The sequence below is a fragment of the Xyrauchen texanus genome, chromosome 33, assembly GCF_025860055.1.
Source record: "Xyrauchen texanus isolate HMW12.3.18 chromosome 33, RBS_HiC_50CHRs, whole genome shotgun sequence".
NCBI classification, from domain to species: domain Eukaryota; kingdom Metazoa; phylum Chordata; class Actinopteri; order Cypriniformes; family Catostomidae; genus Xyrauchen; species Xyrauchen texanus.
In genome coordinates, this window is record NC_068308.1 from 38,771,439 (window position 1) to 38,791,176 (window position 19,738).

The following is a 19,738-nucleotide window of genomic DNA, read 5'->3' on the forward strand; positions in this document are numbered from 1 at the left end:
CGTTGTTCATGCCCAAAATGGTTTTCCAAGTGGGGGATCACCGAACTACATTGCGCAGCCTTAAAGCCCAGGGCCCTCTGGTATTCAATGACACCCGGGACGGAGAGGTTTGGGGGGGATACAATGACACCCGGTACGGAGAGGTTTGGGGGGGGATACAATGACACCCGGGACGGAGAGGTTTGGGGGGGGATACAATGACACCCGGGACGGAGAGGTTTGGGGGGGGGGATACAATGACACCCGGGACGGAGAGGTGTGGCGACCTTTACAGAGATGATTTCACCTCTAAAGAACTCAATTGCAACCGGGGTTCGTTGTTCATGCCCAGAATGGTTTTCCAAGTGGGGGGGATCACCAAACTAGATTGCGCAGCCTTAAAGCCCAGGGCCCTCTGGTATTCAATGACACCCGGGACGGAGAGGTTTGGGGGGGGGGGGGATACAATGACACCCGGGACGGAGAGGTTTGGGGGGGGGGGATACAATGACATCCGGGACGGAGAGGTTTGGGGGGGGGGGGAATACAATGACACCCAGGACGGAGCGGTTTGGGGGAGGGGTACAATTTTTGCTTTTTTTAATAAACGATGGACCAGTCGAAATACATTTTTGTGGTAATCAACATTATGCAACAATTGCTGTCGATTGAGCTTAACTTGCACAGAACACGGAATATTCCTTTAAGATGTGGAGGACATGGATCTGTAAAGGAAACAACCGAGTAATGCCATTTATTTAGTTAGTGTGGAAGGGGCAGGCTGCTCGTGGTCTGTTATTGTCTAGAGATCCGGAAGATGTCTCACTCGGAGAAACACACAGACAGCAAGCAGAAACTGAGGTAAACAGTTTTATTTTAATGCTTTGAGATAACACCATAATGTGCATCTGCGAATCAGATCGAGATTTTGTAAGAAAACAACTGCGACTTGACATTCAGAAGAGGATGTTTTGCTTCTTAACACACCCACAAAGAAGTATGCTGCACATCTGATATACAATACCAGATAACACTGATGCATGCGAGTCATTTACGATGCCATCTACAGAAATACCTTAATGCATCTCTTCTATGCACGAGAGCTGGCAGGGCTGTTCGTACAAAATGTACCATTGCATCATGTCTAACAGTCGGACTCATGCCATGCATCATTTAGACATGCAATCGCAAGTGTTTGTTTATTTGATATGTTAACATCATATGCATGCAGCAGAGAAGATGCAACGTGTTTAGGATGTCCGAAACAAAGCCCTGTGACATGAAAACATGTTTGCAAACCATTTGTCCTTTTTATTTTATAGTTTTATGTCATGCATGTCCTATCAGATGCGTCGAAACACATGCGCGCGCTCGCATGTTACTATAGTAAACGTGATAATTCAGACCTTAAGTCAGCCAATCTATCCGCCCATTTGTGGCATAACCAATCATATGTAGTCGATTTCGGTTTCCGGTTTGGAGGAAAGCGAAACGCACGCGCTTGTAGCAGGCAGGCGCTGGGAGCGCGACAGACGAGCAGCAGCGACATAATAAAGAAAATCAAAGTGTGCAATCATGCCTACAGTCAGGTGAGAGATCATTAATGAATTGCGATTTATAGCTACTCTTACAGGCTCTGTTTTCTGCTCTTCCGGTTTCTATGATGCAACATGCGGTATTTCCTTCTTTCACCGCACGTGCGCTGGTTGGATGTTGTTTTACTGTCATGCATGTTGAATAATTATCCATTAGGGCTCAGGGCCACGTGCATGATCTATAATGTTTTGGTGGTATTTCACCCCTTAATTCTCAGAATAAAGTGGATGTATATGGTAAAATAGATGTGGTTTTGGCACAATTATAAGAATGACACGTGAGAGGTTTTAGTTTTTTGGTTAAATAAATGCATATCTCTGTGATCATTTAGGGCCTTAATTATGAAGATACAGAAAGAAAACTTTGTTCTTAACCAGAAGCTAAAAGGATATTAAAATAAATGTAATACTAATAGATGTATTGGCACTCCAACTTTGGAAAAACAAAAATAATAATAATTATATATATATATATTTTTTATAAAAAATTTTATCTTCCCATTTTTGGACTCTGAGTTTTGGCATATAAAGCAACTGATTTTAGTAATAGACCTACCTATCACTGTGTAAAAGTAAAATTACAACGCTGACACCTTTCTAGGGTTATATTTTGACCTGTAGTTTTGCTCCAAAATCATGGGGGGAAAATTGGGATTTTGACAAAATACAAAATAATTAATTACTCATTAAATATTGATCCATGGCACTTAATATAATGGCTTTGATCATCATTTATGTTTATCTTCAGAAAAAGTATTAATTTTTGTTTACAAAAAATCAAAGCAAAACTTTTGGTTTATTAGACGTAGAATAGCCCAGAAGCATTGGCTAAAATCATTTTTAAATTATAAACAAATTAATATAAGCCATTGTTTACTGCAAAAGTGAGTTGATGAATTTATAGCTGTATAATAAGCCTATTGCAAACAAATAGTTGTTGCAATGATTAGTATAGAAAACTAAACAGTTAATGAAAGTATGCATATTTACCATTTTTTTTTTTTATGGTAGGGCTAGTGACCAAACCAGGAAAAACAAATGTATAATAAGCAATATATTGCTTAAGTCACACTCAATGCATATATGCATAAAATGTAAGATTATTCTAAAGTCAGTCACTTCCTTAAAAAAAAAAACACTTTTGGAGGGAAAAATAAATTGCATTACATCATCAATGTCAATGCTTTGATTAGCCCATCTTAATATTTAGTTTCATGGTTTCAAGTACTTTAGTTTGTACAAGTTCAATGAGAATTTTGGCCGTGCCGCAAACCTGTGTGGTTTCAGGGTTGAAGTGATTTAGTTTCAGATTACTTGAGGGCTCGGTGGCCTGTGTTTGCATGCACGAATGTGAGCTTTCAAAGGGTTTAGTCAGCACTAAAGCATGTGTTCAGTGCGCTGTGGGCACATTCCATATAAACCCTTTAAGTGTACGGTCCATTATAAGATTGGACTTGATAGTGTATCGCAAAGTTTTCTCTGCTTCTTTCAATGTTAATTATTAAAATGCACTTAATATATTGGCTAATACACTTTTTGGTTGTTGGTAGATGGTCTATTCTGAAGAGTGGTAATCGGTGATGAGAATTGGGATGAAAAATGTGCTTAATTGTCATGGAAATGTTCAGCAAGTTCGTAAATAAGCCTGAATTTTGGTCTGTTTGGCTCTCTGAGCTCACCTCACATTCCAAGGGTTTAAATGTCAAAAATCAGAGTCACTTACAGAACCCCCGTGATCATGTTAACTCCACCTGTCACTAACATAGTTGTGTTTTAAAGGAACAGTTCGGCCAAAAATAAACATTCTGTCATTTACTCACAGTCATGTTATTTCAGACCTGTATGACTTTATTTTGTGGAACACAAAAGGAAACGTTAGACAGAAGTGTAGGCCCATTTATTGGTCCAATGGCGGTCTCCAATAATACGGGTGAAGGTCTCTGCGCGTTACTGTCTTTCTTGTTACGCAACACCATCCATCCATCTTCAACCGCTTATCCGAAGTCGGGTCGCAGGGGCCCCCAAACTTCCCTATCCCGAGCCACTTTAACCAGCTCTGACTGGGGGACCCCGAGGCGTTCCCAGGCCAGTGTGGAGATGTAATCTCTCCACCTAGTCCTGAGTGTTCCCCGAGGCCTCCTCCCAGTTACGCAACACAACAAGATTAAATGAAATACATTTTCTCTTATGTATTACCTCGCTATTTCATCTGACTCCATAAATGAAAAAGGTTTTAATGATATCTGAGCATCTTTAAAAGTGAGCGAATGTTTGATTACATCAAACCATGAACAAAGGGAATTTTGGGAGTGGTTAGGTTTGGAAGTCCTGGGGACATACATCATTAACATACAAGCAGGGATGGGAACAGACCTCCAGAATTATAAAGCATTTGGCAAAGACCTTATAACTTTGTTGTCATTAAGTTTTACAAACCTGGGAATAAGATCACTATACCAGACGCACTGAGACATTTTAAATGATACCAAACATGTTACACTAGTTACATTATTTGAATACATCAGATATAGAATTTGGTTACAAACAGATCTTAGGTGATTCTGAGCTGAAGGGGAATGGGTGAGGGAGAGAGAGGAGAGAATGGGACAGATGTGGAAGGGCAACAATGAGGTGTGAATTTGCAGTCTTCGCTCAGTGGGTTGTGGTGCCTCAGGAAGAGTTGCTAATTGCGAGAAAGTCATATGTTGATTTTCTCAAAGATCATACATTTGCTCTTTGCCTTTGAATGCCAACACATTGGCACCCTGCCTTACAGAAGGTTTATGAGATGCTCTCGTGAAATGAAAGTGAATCAGAAAGCAAGCTACCATATAGTAGTATACATGCACATTTTCAAATTTGCCGCATTAAGACACATCAGGACCAGTTTTGATGGCGATTACACCGAAGGCCATTGATTCTCACACGTCTCGTAAATTAACCACCAAGTTTGAATACGCGGAAGAAAACCATTTTTTACTTTAAATTGGCGCTTCCATCCAGTGCTCTGACATGTGACGTTCGTGCTTCAGTTGTAAATAAGCGCCGTTTCCGAATTCTCACGTGAACTCGCCAACACGCTTGCGTCACGCTTTGCATCATCTGCTGGCAGGTAGCACCATTAAAAGTTAATAACGTTTAAATTATCGATTTATGTTTTGCACAAACTTATCAGTTCGCTTCAGAAGACATTCATTGATCGACTGGAGTCGTGTGGATTACTTTATCGCTGCCTAAATATGACTTTGGGTCCGTCAAAGTGCTGGCACCCATGTGCTTCCATTATAAGGACCTGACCGAGCTCCTTCTAAAAATCTAAATTTGTGTTCTGTTGAAGAAAAACTGTCATACATTTTTTTTTATATACTACAACATTTGGCATTCACAAAGTATAGGAGACTTTGTTTACATTTAAAAGGTTAGTTCACCCAAAAATCAGAGTTATATTAAAATATATTCTGGCTCCTCCAAGCTTTATAATGGGAGTGAATGGTACCTTAGATTTTGAAGCCCAAAAAAAGTCATCCATACGGCTCCAGGAGGTTAATAAAGGCCTTCTGAAGGGAAGCAATGCGTTTTTTGTAATGGCCGTCCACGCGTTCACGAGTGAGTCGAGTTCTGGCGTATTGACGTAGGCGTGCTTAACTCTTTCCCTGCCAAACACGGAATTTTCCGTGTTTTATGAAAAAACGCTTCCCCGCCAAACACGTTTTTTTTAAAAACGCTGGCGGGGAAAGAGTTAAACTCCGGTGAGAAGGGATGAACATGGAAGCGTGTGTCCTTTTTAAGCTTGAAAGCACCTGGTCACTGTTTACTCTTTTTGTGATCCATTGAAGTTATTTTATAGTGACATGAGGGTGAGTAAGTTATGACAGAATTTGCATTTTATGTTTTTTTTATTCTCATTTGTTTCTGTGTTTGCAGTCAGAATGCTCTGTTTGGGATGGGGAACCCGCTGTTGGACATCTCCGCAGTGGTGGATAAAGATTTTCTTGATAAGTGAGTAGTTGAGTGCCACACTGTTCATGTAACTTAAGACATGGATGTAGTGTGTCATTTAAAGGTCATACGTTTATTTATGATTGTAGTATAACGCCTGATCCAGAAATAACATTTTTGACTTCCATTGAACTCTGTTAGTGTATTTGTTCATAAATAGCTCGTTTGTGTGTACACAGATATGGATTGAAGCCCAATGATCAAATCCTGGCAGAGGAGAAACACAAAGCTCTGTGAGTGACATCATTACTATGACCTCACACAAGCTCAGTAGGAAATTATGGGATGTATTTAGGGCAATATAGCTACCAAATAATATCTCTGTGTTTTTCAGCATTTTGATGACATTCAATATTTTGATAATTGGTTTATTAATGGATTTCAGTTGTTTTTTAAAATTTGAAGTGTTCTAAAAATCGTGTCACAAAATGATACGTTTCACAATGAATGAGAGCGTTCCGTTCGGAATCTCTCATTGAAACAATAATGGCATTAGACGGGGTCCAAGTTGAATTCTAACTACTTGTTTCAGTGAATCGATTCCAAACTCTAAATAAATTATTTGCTTGCGTCAGTTTCAAAAAATGATGTTTGACATTTAAAAAGCCATATTTGCCCCCTGGGTTATGATTTTTAGGGGCTTTTTCGAATTATTTTTATAACAAACGGTCCCATCCGTGTATGTCAAATATTTGAATTTAATAAATTTAAAAAAATTCAAAACAAAATTAAATCGAATTAATATGAATAACTAGGACTATAATAGAATATTAAGAATTGTTTTAGATGTTACAAATAAAAATCTGAAGAATTCACTGCTATGGCATTATTTTGTTTGTTCCCCAACATTGTGAATTTCAAGGACATTTGTGTTGTTTTTTTGTGACCCTGGTTTGCGTCACGACTAAACGTATTCTGGTAAGTTTCTGCATGGCATTTTTGATGTATAAATACTTGTTTGTAAAAATATATGCATTATTTGATCAATGTTTCATCATTTCCACCAAACAGCCATTATAGCCAAGTTTCAAAATGTTTAATGTAAGAAGTAAAATGGATGAATATTAAATAATTTTCATTTATTTGCACCATGAGTAGCAGCAATATTTACCTACGTATATATTTACTAAATTATAAATATGTTAAAAATGGCATGCAGAAACTTCCTGAACACTTTGTCGTACCCAATGAAAAGCCATTTTTGTTTCAATGAGATGTTGACGCTCATATTTGTGAGTTGCGAGACTAGGAATGATTGTAAAACTAGTGTTATGTCCAAATAAAAAGTAAATTAACCCTTTACGCTCTGAATGTTTTTTTAAATGTTTCCTGTTTCAGTGGCATACCCAAAATTAAAAGCTTATGACTCTTTATATAATAGATAATACATTCTGAGACTCAGCCTAAGAAACTGCTGAAAAATCTCATAAGTTAGACAAAAAGGTACTTTTTTCTTATTTTGTTTTATTTTATATTATATATAGCTCCAAAAAAAATGTGTTGATACGACTAAGCAATCAAAAGTTATAACATTACAAATATAATTGATCATAGTGTCCAAAAGCATCTCCAAACAAATTAAACATAATAATTGTCATAAGAACTAATTACACATGCAAACACAACAATGACTAAAGGTTTGCGTAGCATGCAGACATGATTTTAGTCATGAGATTTCACAGAATGAGTTTCATTCTGTGTCATTTGAGGCATCATTGAGAATGTGTCATGTATTTGGCGCCATCTCCTGGTGGCCATATGTAACATTGTGCTTCATGTGGATTATCTAATGATCTATACATCTGATTATCTTGTGTGGGGACTCGTTTGAAAGATAATCACCTCCTCTAAGAAATGGTATTTCTGATATTTTATGTTCCATGAAGGTATAAGTAAAAATGTGGAATATATGTAACACCAACATAATTGTCAAATAAATATACTTGGCTATTACTCGCTATGTTTTTGTCTGTGAGTAAAATGTATGAAATATCGTCCAGTCCAAGTTTTATTAAGATGGCTGGAGGCAAATAGCACAAGCAGCACAATAGAAAATAAATTCAGTTATTTATTTAGAAATGGGTAGCTGGTCCTTGTAATTCTCTAATTCATGGGGGACTCAAACCTGACTAGTTTGCATCACCAAACTCGTGTGTCTGTGTGTCATGCTTCAGGTTTAACGAGATTGTGAATAAGAGTAAAGTTGAGTATCACGCTGGTGGATCCACACAGAACTCAGTCAAAATTGCTCAAGTAAGTCTTTGACACACACACTCTTAATCAACACTTTATAGAGTAGCTCTGTTGCTGTCAGGAGGGATTTGGGGAAAGTGGTTGAAATGTCAGTACAGATCATGGATTCATAGTTTAGATTTAAGTATAGAGGGAACCAACAGATCTCTGTAAATCTAAGAATATGTGTTTGATTTGTTTACATTCTCAGTGGATGATCCAGGAACCTCATAAGGTGGCCACGTTTTTCGGCTGTATCGGTACTGATCGTTTCGGGGAGATTCTGAAGCGGAAAGCAGCTGACGCTCATGTTGATGCTCATTATTATGAACAGAGTGAAGAACCCACGGGAACATGTGCGGCCTGCATCACTGGAGACAACAGGTTACAAACAACATACATGTTCAATCACACATGTACATACATCAATTATAATATATACTTAATTGACTTTGCATTACATTTATTAACTGTCAAACTCCCAAAATCCATAAAACTATCGTAAATGTAGTAAAATTATAGTTGTGCGTGCAAGCCGCGGAGAATAGCGTGAAGCCTCCACATGCGCTACGTCTCCGCGGTAACACGTCTCAGTTACGGAGGCAACAGAGATTTGTCCTCCGCCTCCTGGATTGAGGCGAGTCGCTACGCCACCACGAGGACTTGGAGCACATTGGGAATTGGGCATTCCAAATTGGGAAGAAAAAGGGAGAACAAAAACATAATTCCTCATTTTCAGTAAGCAGAATTATTAGCTAATATTTCCATTTGGTGTCACCATCGCCCTGTTTCTGGGCTGTTTTTACTCCCAGTACATCTCTAAATCCTTGAGCACTTTTCCGATCCGATTCCCCCCTCCCCTCACGGATGGCGGTCTTCCCTCGTCCCCTCCGCGTTTCTGGCAGTGATGCGTGTCAGGGCACTCCTCCAACCCTGGCAGTGGCTCCATCGCTCCAGACGGTCGGGGACTCCAGTTCCTCCTCGCCTTGCGAACGGTGGTCTCCCCAGGGTGGAAGGCAGTGTCGAGCACTCTACTAGGGGCATCCCTCCTCCCTCCCAGGTTTCGGCACTAATGTAAAGGGGTTGAAAGAGAAAGGAGGCGGCGAGAACCGGCTTGAATGTGCAACTCCTAATTTAATAGTGAATTAAGGCAAAAGCCTAATAACAACCAAATATTCAGGACAGCTGCCTGAAGCACTCTCTCTCTCTCGAACTGTCGTCTCTGGTCGCCTTTATCCCTCGCTCGCCTAATGTCACACGTCTTTCCTGCCCAGCCCTCCTCCGTGCTACATAGATTTATATTTAAAACTCTCTCCAGGAACCATGTTTAACTGTGTGTGTGTGTGTGTGTGTGTGTGTGTGTGTGTGTGTGTGTGTGTGTGTGTGTGTGTGTGTGTGTGTGTAGATCTCTGATTGCAAACCTTGCAGCAGCAAACTGTTATAATAAAGAAAAGCATCTTGATATTGAGAGTAACTGGAGTCTGGTGGAGAGAGCACAAGTCTTCTACATCGCAGTAAGTGAAGCACACAAACGCAAGCTTTTCTCATGATCTTGAAAACCTTTTGATCTAAGGACCTATGCTAACATGCTTGAAATTAGTTTTGTAGACAATCGTAAATTTGGCACGTATAGTGAAGGAAAAGTGTTCAACACGTGTCCAGCATACAAATCTTCTAGCATTGTTGTACAATTATTCTTATTGTTGATGGAATCGTTTCTCTCTCTCTCTCTCTCTCTCTCTCTCTCTCTCTCTCATGCAGGGTTTCTTTCTGACCGTGTCTCCGGAGTCCATTCTTAAAGTGGCCAAACACGCGTCTGACAACAACAAGATCTTCGGTCTCAATCTGTCGGCCCCCTTCATCAGTCAGTTCTTCAAAGAGCCGCTCATGAAGGTCATGCCGTACGTTGACATCATCTTCGGGAATGAAACGGTGAGCGTTTTGGGGACTCCAGTGGCCAAGTATTGAACTGCACCAAACAATTTAATAGAAGTTTGCTTTAACGGACTGTATGTTGTTTTCCAGGAGGCTGCTACGTTTGCAAAGGAGCAGGGCTTTGAGGTGAGGAAGTGCAGCTGTAATTTCAGTTGAATTCAGTTTCACATCTCTTAGATGTCTGTAATGTCTAATGTCTACTTGTGTTTTTGCAGACAGAAGATATCGCGGAGATTGCGCGGAAGGTTCAGTCTCTACCCAAAGTCAATAAGAACAGACAAAGGATTGTGGTTTTTACTCAAGGCAAAGATGACACTGTGGCCACTGTTGGTACGTTCCACAATCCCAAAGCTACAGTTAACGGTTGGCAGTATACCGGTATAAATATGTCAGCTGGTATACATTTTCAAAGATCGGATATTTCAACAACACATGGTGGGAATAATAGTATCACATTCTGGCCAAGAACCATCCACTTAAGACCTATTCAGATGGGATTAGGTTAATACAGTGTTTCCCAACCACTAGTTATTGCTTTGATTCAGCATATATGTTAAATTCCACAAAATAAATAATTTCAGGGATCCAAACTCCTCACCTTTTGGAGAAATATGCCATTTTGAAACCATAATCAGTCACTTTTGTGATTGTGAAGAGCAATGATTAATGTGCAGAAGTGAGTGATATTTATACGTGTAAATGGTCATCACATGACTCGTGTCAGCACTGCAGAACACATTGAAGTCTATGAAGCGAGTGATATTTATACTTGATGCTTTCTGCAACTCTTGTCATGTGGAGGGCGATGCAGCGCTTGACGCTGGGTTCAGCCTCCAGAATGAAATTAAAACTGACATGAAAAGTTGTCTGTCCGAGGCAAAGACACAAAATCGAATGACAATCACCTCCGCATCTGTCTCCCTTGATGCGTTTGATTACACACAGGCGAGCACACAGCTTAAATTGAAGCGGACCAGGAGGAAGGTTTGAGTTGATTGAGGGGTAATAATAGATTATGACAATTTTTAAGACCCTGTCCGTCAAAATGACGGATGATGAGAAAGTCTAACGCAAGCACTGTATGTGACTTGATGTTTTTGTTTTTTTGCGTAGCCGAATTTCAAACATTACAAGTAAACACGCTACTAAGACGGAGAGTTCGGGTATTGAAGCATCTTGTTAATATTTTCACCGGACATTGTGTCTGACAATTGTTTAATATATATTAGGACATTTTAACAGTCAATGGCAATTGCTAGCTAACGGAAACACTGTTACACTTTTGACTCTATGACAACGCGTGAAAAAGATGCGCCCATCTCTGTGATTTCTAGACATTGCTTATCCCGTGTGAATTGACCGTAAATGTTGCAGTATTTTTGCCAGCTCGAAAGTACAGATTATTATTTTAAAGGTGTAATGTAAGTGTCTTCTCTTAATACACTACTTAGTTACTGTGGTACACTTATCAATATTAGAAATGATCTGATGCTCAGTAATTCTCTTGATCGCTGAATCAATTATATCAAGTCTGTTGTCACTAGTTTTTATTGTGTTTTCTTGTTTCAGATGACAAAGTGAAAATGTTTCCTGTGTTAGACATTGACCAGAATGACATTGTTGACACTAACGGTGCTGGCGACGCTTTTGTGGGAGGTAAACGATTCCTCAAATAATTACTGACGATTTTATTCAAATTGATTAAGCTTTGTGCAGTTATTCCAGTATTTGTCAAACTGTTCTGCATTTATAAAGTGGACTAGTGACACACACACACACACACACAAACACAAGGTTAGAGCTGTTTCTTTAACATGTTAATCTAGCGCAATTAATTACATTAAAATAAAAATCATGCAGTTAATCATTCCCCACTGACCTGTAGGTAATATCCTACATATTCATTTTTATTCATTAAGCTTGTGATGGTGATAGAAATAGAATGTTGGAGAAAAAGAATGTTACAGAAATAGAATGTTGGAGAAATAGAATGTTGGAGAAAAAGAATGTTACAGAAATAGAATGTTGGAGAAATAGAATGTTGGAGAAATAGAATGTTACAGAAATAGAATGTTGGAGAAAGAGAATGTTGGAGAAATAGAATGTTACAGAAATAGAATGTTGGAGAAATAGAATGTTACAGAAATAGAATGTTGGAGAAATAGAATGTTACAGAAATAGAATGTTGGAGAAATAGAATGTTGGAGAAATAGAATGTTACAGAAATAGAATGTTGGAGAAATAGAATGTTACAGAAATAGAATGTTACAGAAATAGAATGTTGGAGAAAGAGAATGTTGGAGAAATAGAATGTTACAGAAATAGAATGTTGGAGAAATAGAATGTTGGAGAAATAGAATGTTACAGAAATAGAATGTTGGAGAAATAGAATGTTGGAGAAATAGAATGTTACAGAAATAGAATGTTGGAGAAATAGAATGTTGGAGAAAGAGAATGTTACAGAAATAGAATGTTACAGAAATAGAATGTTACAGAAATAGAATGTTACAGAAATAGAATGTTGGAGAAATAGAATGTTGGAGAAATAGAATGTTGGAGAAAGAGAATGTTGGAGAAATAGAATGTTACAGAAATAGAATGTTACAGAAATAGAATGTTACAGAAATAGAATGTTACAGAAATAGAATGTTGGAGAAATAGAATGTTGGAGAAATAGAATGTTACAGAAATAGAATGTTGGAGAAATAGAATGTTGGAGAAATAGAATGTTGGAGAAATAGAATGTTACAGAAATAGAATGTTGGAGAAATAGAATGTTACAGAAATAGAATGTTACAGAAATAGAATGTTGGAGAAATAGAATGTTGGAGAAATAGAATGTTGGAGAAAGAGAATGTTGGAGAAATAGAATGTTACAGAAATAGAATGTTACAGAAATAGAATGTTACAGAAATAGAATGTTGGAGAAATAGAATGTTACAGAAATAGAATGTTGGCGAAATAGAATGTTACAGAAATAGAATGTTACAGAAATAGAATGTTGGAGAAAGAGAATGTTGGAGAAATAGAATGTTACAGAAATAGAATGTTGGAGAAATAGAATGTTACAGAAATAGAATGTTACAGAAATAGAATGTTACAGAAATAGAATGTTGGAGAAATAGAATGTTACAGAAATAGAATGTTGGAGAAATAGAATGTTACAGAAATAGAATGTTGGAGAAATAGAATGTTACAGAAATAGAATGTTGGAGAAATAGAATGTTGGAGAAATATTCTTTAAGGCATCCGTTTGTTAGAATGACTCGTGCATGTATGTTCTGCAGGATTCCTGTCAGAGTTGGTTCAGGAGAAGTCGCTGGAGGAGTGCATCCGCGCAGGACACTACGCCGCCAATGTCATCATCCAGCGAGTCGGCTGCACCTTCCCCGAAAAACCCGAATTCAACTAACTGTCCACTCACTCTCTTCCTATCCCAACTATGAATCTTTCCATCTAATTTTATTCTGAAATTCCAGCAACACAACCTGCGTGCCTCTGCATTTGTTTACAGACGTTCACTGTTATGTGCGTTTATCAGGAGAACGGCGACCACATGAATACACTCCATGATGAGAAACTCTATACAGTATAAGCTAATAAAGATCCATTATATCATTCAAAGGAAGTGCATTCACATTTATAATTCTCAAACATAATCTAAAATCATATAGATTAACATAACCGGATTATTTGAATGCATTTAGCCTCTTTATAACTTCAGAGGTTTTTGTCTTTCAGGTCTGTACTATAATGAAACACCAAATCGTATCTTAAACGCACAATGTTTAAATATGCATAAACTGTATCAGATGTGGGAGGATTTTTTCTTTTAATCTTTCTGCCAGTTCAATAAAAAGATTTAAATTATTCCAAGTTGTACATCTCTGTTTTAACGTTTGTGCATGAGCGTGTATGTGCGCGTGTTTGTGTGTGTGTGTGTGTGTGTGCGCGTAACACAATGTGACAGTAAGAGGATGGGCAATGATGAGGCGGGAAACAGCTGAACAGTCAACAAAGTTTTAATGCAAAACTTAACAAAACAAACACACACATGCTGCATGGCCACGTGTGTTTCTCTCTCTAATTGGGGTCTCCGGCTCCACTTTATCTCACTCTCCCACTGATCTGCTGATTCCAAGCTGGCCGTGCACCCTCACGCCCCGACCACACCCTCCTCCTCATCGCACTCCTCAGCTCGATTCAAGCCGAGGTGCCACCGGACTGATTTGCTCAATCCCCCCAGCAGGGGAGACGCTGCACTTGTGGCCGTTCTGTCACCCGGTGGTCCATCCCGCCTCCTGGGAACCTGGGGGAGAGATGAGGGGATTTGTGGGGAGAGGAAAAGGGTGAGCGGGAGACACACAGAGAGAGAGAGAGAAAGAGAAAAAACTTGCTTGCCAGTCCCCAGACACACCGTCGCCTGGTTCTCAACCGCTCCTCCGACACCTGGCATGTGCATCTCTCTCTCTCTCAAACTGGCGTCTCTGACTCCCCTTTATCTCATTAACCTGGAATATTTTTTTCAAGATCAAAGTGATGAGATTTGAACTCTTTAAAATGAACAGATGTGAAAAGCATACATAATGCATGCCTTTTTATTCCTATTTTGCTCACTGCGCATGTGCATTTCACAATTTACAAATGAACGGTCTTTCCTATGGACTGACTCAATGACTGACAATAAATAATTACTTTAGATTCATATATATACATGCATAGATACCGGGGGGGTTGGGTGGAGGTATCCCCCCAATAATCAAAACAAGCCAGTACAACCCTGCCCCCCTGCCAATTATTTATACCATAATAAATGGAAACATGTAAATGCTTCATGATGCAACCCCCCAATGATCAAGCTAAATCTACGCCCTTGTACTGTGTGTGTGTGTGTGTGTGTATATATATATATATATGTGTGTTGTTGATCTGATAAAGTTTGAAGTCATATTGAGAAGAGCACGTAGAAGTTTTTTGTTGATTGACTTCAAATGAAGTCAGATGCTTTGTTTAGCCAAGTCAGAAGACTTTGAAACACTTTCTGCCTGCCAATCATTCTGCGCGTTCCCATGGCAGCCCATATATGGGCAAAATCCTAAAGAGAACGTTCTATTTCTGTAAAAACTAAAAAAAAGGAATCTGGCTAATCAAAACGGAATGTTAGAATGTCTATTCTGGGAAAGTTCTGGGAAACAAACACTGTTATCTGGGAAGTGCTGTGTTGGTAGTTGAGTCCAGAGGTGTAGATTTAGGTAGGGATGGAATGGAAACAGATGTCCCTAACAGCTTTTTAGAAAATCAGAAATGTCCCCACCAACATATGAGCAATTTTACCACATGGAAAGTACTCTAACTTTATACTGTGTTTTTTAAACACCATATACACAAATACTGTGTTACTACTAAAGTTCCTCAGTTTCGCAATTCATGTTTACATTATTGTCCCACCTCTTCCCTTGTTTTCTCATTGTAGATCTTCTAAAAAAAACAGTGGCGGAGCTAGGGGGCAGTGGCCACCATGGACCGAAGCCTGGCCACCCCATTGGCCACCCCACTCGCAGTGGCTCTTTTAGTAATTTATTTGGCACAATTGAGTTCTTTAGAGATGAAATCATCTCGGTACAAAACCAAGGTCGCCAAACCTCTACGTCCCGGGTGTCATTGTATCACACCCCCATCCACCCACAGTCCAACGATATAAAAATGCCGCCCGAACATTTCTGTGCCACCACAGACTGATCGCTTGCCCCTGCCTGGCCACAATTTTGGAAAAACTCCTGGCTCCGCCCCAGCTAAAAATCTATTGAGTATGATTTTGAGACTTTAATCTTAGGTTTATTGCATATCGTCATCATATAATCCAACCTGCTTATCACATGTTGTATTTTCCTCACCTAACTAAACCTGTTTATTCTTCAAAAAACAAACAAAAATCAGGCTAATGTTTAATGTGGTGTGCCAGAGTAATGGGAAATGCATCTTGTTACATATATGAGGAAATAATGTCGTTTGGCCTGTATTACCAGACTAACATTCTCATTTCTTAAAACCAACATTTTCCTTGTAATGTGTCCCTACCAACTTTCAAACCAAGTCTACGCCCTTGGTTACGCCCTGGCTAAGTGGCCTGTGCTAACCAGCCAAACCCGACCAACAACAATGATGCTATTGTACTGTTTGCATACTGAATGGACTGATATCTGTTTATTAATTCATTTGTAGTCCTTCAATCAAAAAAGCATGTGAGGTGATTGTGGACACTGTAAACCATGTTTTTGGTTTATTTAAGAGCGGTCTCCTGAGCTTGTGTGTTTGTTGCTCTTCTCTTTTCCAGCAGGTCAGAGTCTAGTTCTCTCAGCTGCTTCAGAAAGCCCCAATTTGGGATGATGCGTCGCCGACGTTTGACGTGGTCAATGGCGTCTACGACCGTCATGTTCTCATAGATCATCAGGTAAGCCAGGAAAAGTGTGGCGGAGCGACTACGACCCATCACACAGTGAACAAGCAGCTTATCTGGAGAAATAAACAAAAAAACAACAACACGAGCCAATGCAGTGTATTGTCTATATGCAGTACACTATAAGCCTTTAGATTAAAAGGATCTAAGGTCATAAGAAATGGTTCGGCTCTCACTCTGTGGGTTTCTGAGGGTCTGGTGAATGTATTCTGCTGCAGAACAGAAGTATTGACTGAGGTTGAAGGTGGGCACGTCCTCTGCTGTGATACCGTAGTAATCCACGTCCATGTCTCTGTAGTATTCAGCTCCTGTATCCACACTGTTCCACTCGCCCTCGGCAGCGTTCAGGATGTGTGTGATGCCCATCTTCTTCAGTTTGTATCGGTCTCTTGCGGTCTCTCTTCACAAAAACACAACAGTCTAGACTAGTCTTGGACTACAGAAGATAGTCCTGGTTTTGACTGTGCTTCAAAGAACCTTGTTAATCAGTAAAACTCACTTTTTTGTTTGGAAAGGCACCATTCACACTAATACATTTTAGTTTTTGCTACGTTGACTCCCATGATCCACACTTAACACCCTGTCTACACCGGGCACGTCCGTTGACGCGATGGCTTGAGGCTGTCTACACTGGACACGTCGACACAAACATTGCCCAAACTAGGCCCTGCGATGACCTTTGATTTGGCCCATTTTGAATGGGGGAAAAACTGGAATAAATTATATTGATGCAGATTTTCATTGCATTCATTTAGCAGATTGCAGAGTAATGTTTTTTTTTTTTGTATAATGAAATCATAAAGGAACCAACATTAATATTTTAATATAATATATTGAGCAGAGCCTGAAATTCTGCTAATAATTCCCGCATTCCATATTGGGGAGAAAAAGTGGATAAAAAATTTATAAAGAGGTACAAAAGATTTTTTTACTGTCCTAACAATAAATAATTTCCATTGAACATTGGATCTGTTGAACACACAGCAGGCCACGACAGTGTTTCGAAAATGCTCTACATTACCGCATGCTTTAGACAAACTGAAAAAGGATGAGGCATACTTTCAGTTAAAAACACATTGATTTAGCTAAGTTTACTCCTTTTACAATAGAACGCCGTTTTCCTTCACCAAAAATTTAACTTTTCGATACCACAAACTTTGGAAAACGATCACATTCAAAACTAAAGACTGAGTTTTCAAATGAAAATGAATGAGTGTGGATGCAGCCTAATATGTTTTCGGTTCAAATACATTGATTTTTAAATGCGTATACACCATCCACACTGGAATGGCTTTCCCTCCAGTGAAAATTTTGATGAAAACACTCTCTTTGGAAAACAATGTTAGAAAACTAAAAACAAATTAGTGTGAATGTGGCCCTAGTGAGCTGCCGACAAAGACGTTGCAAAGGTGGTTCCATAATTATGCTGCATTCTAAAATACCTTGAAAAAGAATGTTACACAAATAGAATGTTGGAGAAATAGAATGTTGGAGAAAGAGGATGTTAGAGAAATAGAACGTTACAGAAATAGAATGTTTGAGAAATAGAATGTTTGAGAAATAGAATGTTACAGAAATAGAATGTTACAGAAATAGAATGTTTGAGAAATAGAATGTTACAGAAATAGAATGTTTGAGAAATAGAATGTTTGAGAAATAGAATGTTTGAGAAATAGAATGTTTGAGAAATAGAACGTTACAGAAATAGAATGTTTGAGAAATAGAATGTTTGAGAAATAGAACGTTACAGAAATAGAATGTTTGAGAAATAGAATGTTTGAGAAATAGAATGTTACAGAAATAGAATGTTACAGAAATAGAATGTTACAGAAATAGAATGTTACAGAAATAGAATGTTTGAGAAACAGAACGTTACAGAAATAGAATGTTTGAGAAATAGAATGTTTGAGAAATAGAACGTTACAGAAATAGAATGTTACAGAAATAGAATGTTACAGAAATAGAATGTTTGAGAAATAGAATGTTGGAGAAATTTAATGTTTGAGAAATAGAATGTTTGAGAAATAGAACGTTACAGAAATAGAATGTTTGAGAAATAGAATGTTGGAGTAATAGAATGTTACAGAAATAGAATGTTACAGAAATAGAATGTTACAGAAATAGAATGTTTGAGAAATAGAATGTTACAGAAATAGAATGTTACAGAAATAGAATGTTACAGAAATAGAATGTTTGAGAAATAGAACGTTACAGAAATAGAATGTTTGAGAAATAGAATGTTACAGAAATAGAATGTTACAGAAATAGAATGTTTGAGAAATAGAATGTTTGAGAAATAGAATGTTTGAGAAATAGAACGTTACAGAAATAGAATGTTACAGAAATAGAATGTTTGAGAAATAGAATGTTGGAGAAATAGAATGTTTGAGAAATAGAATGTTGGAGTAATAGAATGTTACAGAAATAGAATGTTTCACACTGGAACAGTGTTTTCCTCCAGTGAAAAATGAGATGAAAACACTCTCTTTGGAAAACAATGTTAGGAAACTAAAATCAAATTAGTGTGAATGTGGCCCTAGTGAGCTGCCGACAAAGACGTTGCAAAGGTGGTTCCATAATTGTGCTGCATTCTAAGATACCTTGTTTTGGCCAAATTTTGGAGGTATCGCATACATCTTCACAGAAGAGGCAAACTCATAATGCATTGCAAAGAGCTTAGAGGAAAAAACTAAAATCCATCCAAGATGATGGACAAAGCAAGGGAAATGTCAATGATAAATATGTTTGTTACAGTATCATGTAAGCTAATTTAAAAGGAAGCTGCCTATAGGCTGTAGGCTGTAGGCAGCAAGTTATCACACTAGATTTATAACAGACCCATTGATTGACAATAGCAGTGGACTCACTCGTTTCCTATGTAGACGTTAGGCCAGACCTCATTGACGTGTGTATAGGCCACACTGCCATGTGTGAGATGTTTCTCAAGCTCATAGCCGTTTGGTGTGGCGTATTCCTCTTTAATTTCAGCGATGACTTTCTTCACTCCAAACTTCCTCCGAGAGCTCATCATCAACAGCACAGTGTAAATATAAAACCCAAAAGATACACAACAATTTCTCAATCCGTTGGCTGATGTTTTATCATCCTGAGAGGTCGTCTTATTGCTGTCAGACTCACCAAATGACTCCTGATTTCTATTTATTCTTCAATGTCTGTAGTTCTCTGTTTTTCAGTTGTTTGGGTCAAGAAGAGACGAGAGTCGACTGCTTTGGTCTGAGGGTGGGTGTTAAAATTCTGGGTTATTTTTAGAGCTCTATTCCTCGTCTGTCATGCACACTCACTCTAGACACTACCAAGGGCTGAACCCCCAAAACACACACTTGCACACCCTTCACAGCATCTGAAAGAGCCACCAGATACATTGAAATGATGGCAACACACCACGGTATCATATTAGTTCAATGTTATTGCCTTACACACAGTCACCCCATAAACTCTTTGGCATTTATTCTGTCAATAGTTGCCTACGTTACTGACCCATGCAGTAGAGCAATAAGATTTATTAATTATATATTAATTA

The 19,738-nt window shown here is 38.6% G+C and overlaps 2 protein-coding genes across 3 annotated transcripts; one reads left to right on the forward strand and one right to left on the reverse strand.

The window, feature by feature from the left end:
• The first annotated feature begins 683 nt into the window (after nucleotides 1-683).
• Nucleotides 684-13,593, forward strand: adkb (adenosine kinase b). Of its 2 annotated transcripts, none has more exons than XM_052102999.1 (11): nucleotides 684-840; nucleotides 5,499-5,573; nucleotides 5,753-5,806; nucleotides 7,748-7,826; nucleotides 8,017-8,189; nucleotides 9,211-9,319; nucleotides 9,567-9,737; nucleotides 9,831-9,866; nucleotides 9,956-10,070; nucleotides 11,310-11,396; nucleotides 13,028-13,593. In XM_052102999.1, the coding sequence occupies exons 1-11, from the start codon at nucleotides 797-799 to the stop codon at nucleotides 13,150-13,152; spliced, it is 1,068 nt and encodes a 355-aa protein (XP_051958959.1). In that variant the 5' UTR covers nucleotides 684-796; the 3' UTR covers nucleotides 13,153-13,593. The 2 variants fall into 2 exon arrangements, with proteins under 2 accessions (XP_051958959.1, XP_051958960.1); XM_052103000.1 differs by lacking the exon at nucleotides 684-840 and adding an exon at nucleotides 1,434-1,568.
• A 162-nt stretch (nucleotides 13,594-13,755) lies between these two features.
• On the reverse strand, nucleotides 13,756-19,424 carry LOC127626844 (dual specificity phosphatase 29-like). The gene is made up of 3 exons (XM_052102927.1): nucleotides 19,065-19,424; nucleotides 16,374-16,597; nucleotides 13,756-16,253 (listed from the first exon to the last, which is right to left on the reverse strand). The coding sequence occupies exons 1-3, from the start codon at nucleotides 19,226-19,228 to the stop codon at nucleotides 16,021-16,023; spliced, it is 621 nt and encodes a 206-aa protein (XP_051958887.1). The 5' UTR covers nucleotides 19,229-19,424; the 3' UTR covers nucleotides 13,756-16,020.
• Between the last annotated feature and the right edge of the window lie 314 nt (nucleotides 19,425-19,738).